This window comes from Macrosteles quadrilineatus, unplaced genomic scaffold, assembly GCF_028750875.1.
Source record: "Macrosteles quadrilineatus isolate MER2022 unplaced genomic scaffold, UCM_ALF_1.0 Scaffold_1__1_contigs__length_201487025, whole genome shotgun sequence".
Taxonomy (NCBI): domain Eukaryota; kingdom Metazoa; phylum Arthropoda; class Insecta; order Hemiptera; family Cicadellidae; genus Macrosteles; species Macrosteles quadrilineatus.
The window spans coordinates 153,954,454-153,966,762 of NW_026542594.1; the positions used below are offsets into that span (position 1 = coordinate 153,954,454).

Below are 12,309 nucleotides of genomic sequence, written 5' to 3' on the forward strand. Positions count from 1 at the left end.
CCGCGAATGAAAACACTGCTTGCGGGACTTAATGTACTTAACTATCAAGTCATTTTTGTCATGTTTTGTCCACTCCACTAGGTTTTTGTACTCAAGTTGGATGCGCTGGATATTGAAAAGGTCGATTTAGGCTACCAGTAAGAAGGACATTTAAACAGTGTAAAAGCACACTCAAGCTTGATCATAAAAATATGTTTTCGCTTCAAGTAAACGCTCTGTGAAGAATGTTGAAACCTTCCATTCTAATGTCTCATTGAATTTTGCTGTGGATGTTATTTAAAGCGTAGTTTAATAATCGGAAAAAAGTGAAGTGGAACAGTGCAAAGACTTGACGGATAGCATCAGCTATAACATGGTGAGAGCCACCATTCTCACTACAAACCACCCTGTGCAAACACTTATCTTGAACAATCTACTGGTAGTCAAGAGTATTGCATAAATTCAAAATGTATATTGTCATAATGCATTATTTCACTTGAGCACGATGTTGCAAAACTGGTACAAACCTACATCTTAACCATTTCCGTATTTCAGGAAAACATTGTTCCACAACGTATACGAGTATGACTTGCCGTTGTTCAACCCAGCGCAGTGTCGGTTTGAGTTTGTTCCGCCAGAGGAGAGTGAGCATGCCAACCCGTGGAAGGAGAGTTTCCGCCACCTGTACCGTGGAGTGCATGTCCGCCCAGGCTACCAGGGAGTGGCGCGTCAGGGCCGTCGCATCGCTCACTTTGACACTGTGCAGGCAGCACTAGACCACGTGGACGACTTTACTGGTGGATCACTCATCTTCCTCCACGCTGGAACTTACCGAGGAGAATTCCTCGTCATAGACTCAGATGTTGCAATCATTGGTAAGTTTGGTTGAAGAAATCTATTAGGCCTACATATATAAGGTACCAGGTTTCTACCTGTTTCATTATTTTCCTTATTTGATTTTATTCTTTTATTTATATAATAGGCTATAGTAAATCCACAACAATTAAAAGATTGGATTGAAATGTTAAGTAGCTTGGTTGATTTTTTAAATAGACTTAATGGATGACCCTGTCAACTTTTTTTAACATTAAGTTTTCTGTTTTACTCCAGCAATTTTTACTGTAAAAGCTACATAGGCCTAAATGATAATTTTCCTTTTTATTTTGAGAATGTGAATGTTTATTTGCCATTAACTATTGTTACAAACTTGTATTATTATTTATTTGGCCTATATGTGTTTTATTGTGTTAGGAGAAATCTTTGTAGCAATAATCTTTTTGAATGGGTTTGAAATGTTTTAAACTTAAATGTTGTGATAAAGTGTTTAATTTTTTAATACACCAGTTTTGAATTAAGGTGATCTTAAGATAAAATAAAATAATTGATTTAAGTTAAGCTATTAATGAATTGTTATTTCTAGAAACAATGAATAATTTAAATTATCGTTCTTGTTTCACTATATAGACGTAAAAGCTATATTTATAAAATCTATGATTGCATATTGTGTTTTTTTTATTCTCAAATAACCAAGGTAGGCCACCACAATGTTTGATGTAGGCCTACCTGTCTTATGATTTTGAGAATTGCATGAATTTATTTGTTTTATTCTAGGTGCTGCGCCTGGTAATGTAGCAGAATCGGTTATTCTAGAAAGAGAATCCGAGTCAACCATGATGTTTGTTGAGGGTGCAAAGAATGCGTACGCTGGACACCTGACATTGAAATTCTCTCCAGACGTAACATCAACTGTACCTCATAACAAACACTATTGTCTAGAAGTTGGTGAAAATTGTAGTCCCACAATTGATCACTGTATTATCCGTAGTTCGTCTGTTGGTAAGTTTTATTGCCTTCTAGCTAAAGAAACATTTTTCATCAATAATTCCTTTAAATAATGTTAGAAAATGTTTTCATAAAGTCCCATAACATGTTTCCTATAGAGTTGAATTCCTCTCAACTGCCTTTGGTTGCACTTCCGCTCATTATCTAATCCAACTGGACTAAAGTTTTAGAATAATCTCCCTCTAGTCAATAAAACCCTTGATAGCCATACCTTATGTTTAATTTTTCCATGGGTTAATGTGGCGCTAACTTTGTCTGAAAATTTTCATTTTCAAGTACACACTTGCGAATCAGCTTTTTGCCACATTGTGCTTTGTTTACGTTGAATTTCATCCTAAGCCAAAATATTCTTACTAGAAATTTACAATGAGAATAACGGTTAATAATTAGTCTATTTACTCATATCAATTCTCATTACTCAAATATTCTTTTATTTTTTTTATTTTTTATTTGCAATGTGCCAATGACATATAAGTTTGTTTTGTCTGTATAATTTTTGTACATAAGTATTGTTTATCTGCAACATGATTTTCTTACCTAACAAACTTGTTAATTTAAGACAGATTCCTTCTATGCACCTTTAACATAGGTACCGTAATGTAAACATGATTTATTTCCCCTACAGTTTCCTGTGTGCCTGCATCCTTCTCTATTTTTCCTCTCCTAGTTTTCTACCCTTTGTGTTGGTGAAATGTTTAGCAGCTGTTTTTAAGATGGGTAAAAAAGGTATTACATATTAGATTATTTCCTTAATCAATCCTTCTAAACTAAATTAATTTTGAATCATCATTGTTGTTAGATAGACAGTGCTTGAATAAATGTTTTACAATGCATTAACAATTTTCATTAAATACATTATGCTTTTATTAATACAGCAAATGAATATTAACATCCAATCAATATAATAACATCTCAAATTTAAAAATTACAAGTACAATTAAATAGAAAAATCTTTACATGTAAAAAATGCTCCACTGTATATAAATGTTTTTGTATTAAATAGATAAAATAATTTTTTAAACTAACAAATTGATCTCAATTTTTTTTATACGAACTGATAAGTTTAATTATTATCCTAAAGATCTAAAAAAAATAACTTGAACCCTCTACAAAAGGACAGTCATTTAAAATTGTTGTTAAATAATCAGAATGGAGATACACTCGTTTAACTCTTCCATACCTAGTTATTTCTAGTGAAGCTAGATGTACACACACACACACTGTTGTTTTTTGTGCCTAATTATTTGTGTATTTACCAGTGGGAGCGGCTGTGTGTGTGACTGGCACCGGAGCTTCACCCACCATCAAGCATTGTGATATCAGTGACTGTGAAAACGTTGGACTATATGTGACTGATTATGCTCAAGGAACCTACGAAGACAATGAAATATCAAGAAATGCTCTTGCTGGTATTTGGGTTAAAAATTATGCGAACCCTATTATGAGGCGCAATCACATACATCATGGAAGGGATGTTGGTATATTCACATTTGACAATGGTTTGGTAAGTTACTTTTTATTTATAGTATAAACATTATTCTTTCTTCTTGACCTTGAAGCTCTCGATGGTCATTTCATTGTTTTGCTTCCATTTAGTTTTGTCAAATGAACAAAACAATATTTCAACAACAATAATGGTGAAACCTACTGCCATATACAGTGCATTTCAACATATTAGACTGAAGAAACACAATTTATAAAATGTTCTTGGTATTTTTGAGGTTATGTAACATTAAGAGGCATATCTATTGACCACAGCTGATCCGCCGACCGGTTGATTCGCCCCGGTTAATCAAGGTTCTACTGTAGTTGTTAAGTTATTAAATAGGAAATCTAAATCTCACAGATATGTCAAACAAAACCTCAGGGAAACAAACTATTCAGGTACTTTTTACGAGACGAGGGAATGATTTCCTTAAATTTGATAGTTGGAACATCTTAGTTTGAGTTTCTAACTTTTAGATGAATTACTAACATAATGCCATCGCCATTAGTTTTGTACCCGTGACAGTACTTAGTAAATAACTTCTTGATCAGCTTGAAGTAACCCAACTTCTCCGCTTTTCTACAAAAAACTAATTCCTTGTTTTCAAATCCTAAATTTTTTTAAGAGCTACATAGAATTGCTGGGTGAATTATAGTAGTACCTTACATAATAGTGGTATTGTTATGCAAGATAACATTTTTTAGCTTTTAACTAATTGCAGGCTCATAAACTTTTACAGTTTGTTTTATTCAACCGTCTGTTTTGTATTTCAAATTCTCAGTTTGGTCCTGTCTGTTATCTACTATTGTAATTTTGTTATTGTTATTGACCAAATTCAATTTTCCTTCTAGGGGTTTTTTGAAGCAAATGATATCCACAACAACAGGATAGCAGGGTTTGAAGTGAAGGCTCAAGCAAATCCAACAGTGGTTCATTGTGAGATTCATCATGGACAAACAGGTGGTATATATGTGCATGAAAACGGTCTCGGGCAGTTCATTGACAACCGCATCCATTCAAACAACTTTGCTGGTGTGTGGATCACTTCAAACAGTAATCCCACTATCCGACGCAATGAAATATACAACGGCCATCAAGGTGGTGTGTACATATTTGGTGAAGGAAGAGGACTAGTTGAACACAATAATATATATGGTAAGTCAAAAGCTTTGATAGCCTATATGAAGTGATAAAAATAAAATAAAATTGAACTATCTTACAAGAAATAGATTAGGAGTTAAGGAAAGGCCAATTGGCTGATTAGGATTATTATGTACAATACCTGGTGTTTTATGTGTAATCAAGGCTAATCTGGACTCTATCTACCAGGTAAGCTAGCTGATCCCTATCCTTGTACATAATAATCCTTACAAGAAATAGAGTTTCTTCAAGGATAATCTCTAGTCAGTGTGCTTAGTGTTTCTTGTAGACAATTTGAATCGTTGATGTACTCAACACTTCATTGTGGGCTCAGAATACATTATCTACTCAAAGATATATATGAATGTGAAAATTAAAGAAAACGTTAACTTACTTAAGACTATTTTAAGTAGACATGTTTTAATTATCGTATTAATTATGTATTTAATTTCATAATGATCCTTATTAAATGTTAATATTTGAATTCTGTTTGGTCAGGTAATGCGTTAGCTGGTATTCAAATTCGCACCAATAGTGATCCGATTGTTAGGCACAATAAAATTCATCACGGACAACATGGGGGGATCTATGTGCATGAAAAGGGGCAAGGGTTGATAGAAGAAAATGAAGTCTACGCAAACACTTTGGCTGGAGTATGGATCACAACAGGGTCAACACCAGTGCTTAGGCGGAATCGAATACATTCTGGTAAACAAGTTGGTGTGTACTTCTATGACAATGGCCATGGGAAGTTGGAGGACAATGACATATTCAACCACCTATATTCAGGTGTCCAAATTAGGTGAGTCACCATTTATTTATGTTTTCTTAAGTGTTCAGATAAATTTGCAGGTTCCATTCAAATAAAAAGAATTATACCAGTAAATGTAAATACTAGAAGCATTAGAGCAAACAAATTTTAGATTTGGCAATATTTTTTTGTAACATGAACTAAGTTACATGTCTGAATAAATTGTATTAGTTTTTCTTTACAAGTACGACCTTTTTAAAACACAGGAATAAACAAATTAATCCAACAGTTGTTGTTTTTTTAGAACTGGAAGCAATCCAATCATCAGAGGCAACAAGATATGGGGAGGACAGAATGGTGGAGTGCTGGTCTACAATGGAGGACTGGGCTTGTTGGAACAGAACGAGATATTTGACAATGCCATGGCAGGAGTCTGGATAAAGACTGACTCAAACCCAACGCTCAAGAGAAATAAGATATTTGATGGGCGAGATGGTGGAATCTGTATTTTTAATGGAGGAAAGGGTGAGTTAATTTTTTTAATTTACGCCTATATTAGTTGCTTTTCTCCGGGTATAAATATTAGTCTGTATTATATATTTTTTTTCAATTAAGGTAAATTTGCCAACATCTGAAGGACCTAATATTTGTTTTCTTTTCTTCTAACCAAGAAGTATACTAAAATTATTATGTATCAATATTTAATTTACCTCAAATAAAAATATTAATAGATCATCATAAATATCCTCAATCATAGCTTGAGGCTTACTTGATGAATAATAATAACAAAATATATTTTGTGAAATTCAAACCTCATTCAAGTCTGCAAAATGTACTGATTTTTTAATGAGTTTAAATCAATTTTAAATGTATAAATTGGAATCTCGGATAGAGGTGTCTGTTGAGAATTGTTTACCCACAAAAAAAAACTTGTTTACTCAAAAAATCTGTGTTTATCCACAGAGGAGTAAGATACAGAGGAAACATTTAATGATACCTTTGACTATCAATACAACTAGTCATTCCATCCTTATGTTAAATTTATAGCCAGATTTTTTATCGAATTCTTCGTTGTTGATGTAAGCTACCTACAGATGGCGCTGATCTAAATGACTAAATTCTGTCAAATACACAATCATTTATACCAAATGACCCATCAACCTAGTCAGCAACAACAAAAAAAGGTGTAAAATAGAATTTTTGACACTAGCGCATTCTGTGACTGGCTCACACAACTATTTATTTATTTATTTATTTTCCAATAATCACATAACATCATATTCAGACAGGTGATTCGTCATTGTTACAATATTTTATAGTCTCTATTATACTAAAATTATTACTAAAATAAATTTCATTGCTGAGCCTTAACATCTACATAGCTTCCATATATTCCTCCAATGAGAAGAAGGCCTTCTCCAAAAGAAAGTTTTTTAACTTCTTTTTGAATTTAGGGAATGAATCAGTGTCCCTAATTGAAGAAGGTAATTTGTTATATATTTTTGGGCCCATATACTGAGGAGATAAATGGAATACTTTAAGTCTGTGTTGAACTGGTTTTATATTGTTTTTAAATCTAGTGTTGTGAGGATGGGCATGTTGATCTTCCATGAATGTGTCAAAATCACTTTTAACCATTAAAGCTAGTTTAAAGATATAAGAACTATACAAAGTAAGAATTTTAAACTGAATGAAAAACTCTTTACTGTGAGTAATTCGAGACACTTTCGCTAAGACTCTAACTGCTCTTTTTTGGAGGATAAAAATTTGTTCGGCATGACTAGAAGAACCCCATACCGTTAAACCGTAATTCATAATGGAAGAAAAATAAGCGTGGTATACTGCTAATTGTGTGTCTAAATTTGTAGTATGTCGAATTACCCGAAGAACAAGTATAGCTGATCTGAGTCTCTTAGATAGATTCTTAATGTTTGTTTGCCAATTAAGTTGCCAATCTATATCAATTCCAAGGTAATTAACTGAGTTTTGAGAATATATTGATGTTTGGTTTGAATTTACAACAATGTCTCTATTCTCATTAGCAACTGAAAAGTGAATTAGTTGTGTCTTTGACACATTCATAGATAGACCATTTACTGTGAACCAGTCCCCGAGGATTTGAAACTCATTAGTAATTAAGTCTTGCTTAAAATCCAATGTTTTTTGTTCGGTGCAGATTAAAGCAGTATCATCTGCATATTGAAAAGTATGCATTTTTGTAACATTACATAAATCATTTACATAAATTAAAAATAAACAAGGTCCAAGAATGGAACCTTGAGGAACTCCGTAGGGTGTGTAACCCCACTCTGACTTATATTTGGTTTGGCATTTCTGTAATATAATTCTTTGTTTACGGCTTTTTAAATATGAAATGAACCATTTTAATTCCACATTTTTTATTCCATGTCTACTTAATTTTTCTAGCAATATATCATGATCAACACAGTCAAAAGCCTTGGACAGGTCACACAGCACACCTATTGTGCGCTGCGACCCGTCCAAGGCCTCTGCAATGCAGTTAATCATCCTGGTAATAGCCTTTTCAGTACTGGATTTTGAGCGGAAACCAAACTGAGATGGATTTAGTAAATTATTTTGTTCCAAATAATCTGTAAGTTGAGTTTTCACAATTTGATTTGAGATTTCATTATGTAATGCTGTGACAAACGCTTCATGTGACCGCCCCCTCCAAAGAGTTCTTTGTGCTTTTTGGTCATAAGAAACTATGCAGACCTCAGCACCAGTAGCAAAATGAAATCTTACTAGGTTTTTAATGAAGTGACGAGGCTCAATCATATCCCTAACGCAACCCATTGCAGAGCAAAATAACTTTTTTAAACCTTTTCTTTTGAAATCTAGTTCCAGGTCACTGAAGGCTGCATCATAGTCCTGATTTCTTGGTTTTCCACAGTAGGAGTCTTTAGTTACCAAACTGTACACTAACGGGCCATTTTCCACCTTCTGGAGAGCTAGATTTTTTGTGACACAGTCAGAGATCTGAGGTCTGCCGTATCGTTCCCTGAAAGCCACTGCCACTCCCGCTGACATGTGTCGGGGGTTGTTAAAATCAGCAGAAATTGTATGAGCCAGTGCTACAGAGGTGTCATTTTGTATTTGATCAAACACAAGTCTCATATCTTTCTGAAGAACTGAGATTTTAGCATTTGGTGGTTTAGCATTTGGGTTGACTGTCTTTAATGAAGTTGAAGAAGAAGGCAGCAAAGGGAAGGCATTTGTGTCTTGTATATTGCCATTAAATTGCAATGTGGCTGGCTCAATACCAGGAGAGTCTGATGTACCTGGGCAGGTGAAGGACGGAACAAAGTTCACCAGTTTGGAGCATGAACTGCGCTCTCTATTGTGCCTAAGTATGGAACTGGTTAGGGCATTACTAAGTTTACGCTTCCCGTTGTAATTAAAGTGAAGTCCATGCTGAGTATGATCCCTTCTATAAAACCTAGTCTTCTCCATGATAACGATTCCAGGGCATCTATTGTGGGGTCCAAAAAAAAAACTACATTCTTGTTTTTAAAAAAATTGGCTACAGCTGGTCCATATAGATGGGAAGTCTACTTCACAGTATCTAATAGTCAATGATGATACACTTAAGTAATTTATAGAGCTAGTACTGATGTCCTAGATCATCAGGCTGGTTTCATGAAAGGCAGGTCCACAATGAATCAAATATTTATCCTTAAAGAAGTCATATCGAAGTACTGGGAGTATAATAGGGAGTTTTTTGCAATATTTATTGATTTCCAAAAAGCGTATGATAGCATAAATAGAGAGAAACTGTGGAAAAAGATGGACAAATTTGGAATCCCAACCAAACTTATAAACCTTGCTAGAACAACTGTAGCAAATTCCACATGTTCAGTAAAAGTAAACGGGAGAGTCTCGGAGCCCTTTACAGTAAATGCAGGGGTAAGGCAAGGGGATGGGCTCTCCCCAATCCTCTTCAACTTAGCAATAGAAGAAGCTCTACAAGAAGTGACAACAATAGATAAGGGAATTTCAATTGGCTCCAGAATTAACATATTAGCGTTTGCAGACGATGTCGTCATTTTTGCAGAAACTTTAGAGGACCTACGCCAACTAACAAAAATATTTATGGACAAAACAGGACAATTAGGATTAAAAGTAAATGATGGGAAAACCAAATATATGCAATTTTCAAGAAATCAAGGTATAGCCCAAGACCCACTGCAGGTAGATGACCATACATTTGAAAAAGTAGAACATTTTAAGTACTTAGGGGTTATCTTATCCAGGGAAAACAAAGAAGAAATAGAAATTCAAAATAGACTAAATCTGGCAAACAGATGTTTCTACGCTTGCAACAGACTGATGTCCTCTAAGTTACTGTCAAAAAACACCAAAGTTAGAATTTATAAGACAATAATCAGCCCAGTATTATTATACGGAGCTGAAACATGGAAACCAAATAAAAAAGAAGAAAAGAAGTTAATCACATTCGAAAATAAGATTTTAAGAAAAATTTATGGACCAATTTATGAAGGTGGTGAATGGAGGAAGAGACACAACAGAGAACTGAGAGAACTCTACAGAGATCCAGATGTGGTGTGTGAATTTAAGTGTAGAAGAGTTAGATGGGCTGGACATGTTTTACGAAGAGAGGAGCAAAATAAGTTAAAATTAGTTTTACTAAGAAATCCCGAAGGAAGACGACCGAGAGGAAGGCCAAAACAAAAATGGTGGAGCCAAGTAAAGAAAGACATGGAGCAACTAGGAGCAACTGAGGAGGATGCAGAGGATAGAGCAAGATGGAGAGGCTTTGTTGGTGCGGCCAAATATCTTCTTAGATATGCATGGCCCTGGGAGTAAGAGTAAGTAAGTACTAGTGTCTAAAGCAATGACTCCCCCTCTGCCCTCCCCCCCTCCTCACCTTCCACCATCATGTACTTTAATGCTCGTGGTGGAGAAAGACCAGCTGTGTGATAGAAATTACCGCACAGGCGAAACTCGCCGTTCAGGTTCTACCTTGCTCCGTAACAAGTAGCCTATATTTCCGCCCAAACATACCATAGCCGAAAGCTCACGGTTGTCCCATAAGCCTGTATCCTCTGTATCTTACTTCTCTATAGTTAATCTAAAACTGTCCAAATAAAAACAAAACCAACATTGCCAAATGAATGTTTAAACATTACCTCTACTTCAAGCACCTGGGGTAATTCAAAATTATAATGATGTGTATAATCCAGACAAGTGTAGATATAGAAATTAAAAAGTACTAAGATGATAAAAACCCTACTGCTTCATTCTTAACATTAGCTATGAATTGTTATTGATAAAATCATTATTCATTACAGGAGTCCTGGAAGAAAACGATATTTTCCGTAATGCTCAAGCTGGTGTTCTTATTTCCACTCAAAGCCATCCCATTTTGAGAAGAAATCGTATATTTGATGGATTAGCTGCTGGAGTTGAAATCACAAATAATGCAACAGCAACGCTTGAAGATAATCAGATATTCAACAACCGTTTCGGAGGGCTTTGTCTAGCAAGTGGTGTGCAGCCCATCACAAGACGTAAGTGGTGTGAAATATCCGATAAGTATAAACCTTTGTTAGGTAATAAACGTATCACAGTTTTACATGTTATTAGTAACCTATTGCACTGAAAAATGGATTCAAATTGTGTACAAATATTGGTGCCATGTTGAACAAATATTACAAATAAAATCTAATGAGCTTCAATATATTCGGCCACTTCAAGAAAGTCCCAATGTTTAGTGCTGTTCACAATAGTCTCTGGTACGTAATATTATGTTATTGTTTGCCAAAGTGAACTTCCCTTAATATAGGGGAAGCTATTAATGTAGGTCTCATGGTAAGACCTAGACACGGGACCGATTAACTTTTTCATTTTGGTGTGAAAAAGTTTTAAAAATGCTTAAAGAATATTATTTTTGCTAAAAGAATAAAGTTGTCTGAGGGGTTTATAGCACTTTTGTTAAAACAAATTTCATCCCGGCCTATACCTGATACAAGCGTTTGTTATCAAGTAGATAGGTTTTTTTGTCGCATTCTGTGTAATTAATAACTTATCGATAGAGAACCTATATAGAACTATAATTCCTTTTCTAATGAACTCTTAACTATTAGGTTCTGTATGATTAATTAACAACTCACAGTAAAGCCTCACAATTTGTTGGCATTTCTTTGGTTTGAAATTTTAAGGTTTTATTATCTCAATTAGAACTCCTTCAGTAAGGACTCTTTGGTTATCCTTGTAATAATTTTTTAAACTACCTTCTTTTTAGCGAATTTCCCATATAGGGAATAAGCTATTACCGTAGTACTCATGGTAAGACCTGGACGCGGGACCGATTTTTTTTTTTTGTTTTGAGGTCCCTAGAGGCCAAAAACACCATCCGTTCAAATTCATATATATATATATATATATATATTTATATATATATATATATATGTGTCCGTCAGCACGATAACTCGAGCAAAAATGATCCGATTTTGATGAAATTTGGTACAAACGAGTAAACCTACGTTTATTCGAACGAGTTCGCGATCCAGCATGATCGGACCATGGGAACGGGGGTTTACGGGGGGTTTTATGGGGTAAAAATAGGTTTTTCCCATTTTTGACCCAAAAAACATAAAATTTAGCAATTTATTTCCAAACCATTTTGTAGAGCTTCAAAAAACAAATAATTTAGTATATTGAAGCGTTATTATGCGCCTAATGGTTACGGAGAAAATTCCAAAAAATTGTAAATTTAAAATTCCCATGTTATTCTTATGGAGAATGAGTAAACTGTTGTAGTTTGCTTGTTTATGAACATATTTTGATCAAATTTGGAAAATGTTTTTATTTCTTACTAACTATTAACATTTTACAAAAAAAAAAACAGTTTTACCCTCCCTGATGCAGCAAACCTAAGTACTTGTTAAACTAATTCTATTTAAATCGGGAATAAATGTTATATTTTTAAGTAGACATTTCAGTGTAAATCCAATCAGTCAAATGGAAATTCGCTTAGTCTGCAGGTTTGCTGCGGCGGGGGTATTTAGTATGATGCTAAGGTTTATCTATGAGCCAAACTAGTTTATACGACTTTTGGATATTGACA

General features: G+C 34.4%; 1 protein-coding gene across 1 annotated transcript in view; it reads left to right on the forward strand.

Moving 5' to 3' along the window:
- LOC128987730 (F-box only protein 11) overlaps positions 1-12,309 on the forward strand; it is a 37,057-nt gene that overhangs the window by 18,624 nt on the left and 6,124 nt on the right. Inside the window, exons 4-10 of the mRNA XM_054408736.1 lie at positions 535-854; positions 1,591-1,815; positions 3,081-3,325; positions 4,159-4,462; positions 4,946-5,249; positions 5,503-5,723; positions 10,532-10,750. Coding sequence (XP_054264711.1) covers positions 535-854; positions 1,591-1,815; positions 3,081-3,325; positions 4,159-4,462; positions 4,946-5,249; positions 5,503-5,723; positions 10,532-10,750 — 1,838 coding nt within the window. The remainder of the gene's footprint in view (positions 1-534; positions 855-1,590; positions 1,816-3,080; positions 3,326-4,158; positions 4,463-4,945; positions 5,250-5,502; positions 5,724-10,531; positions 10,751-12,309) is intronic.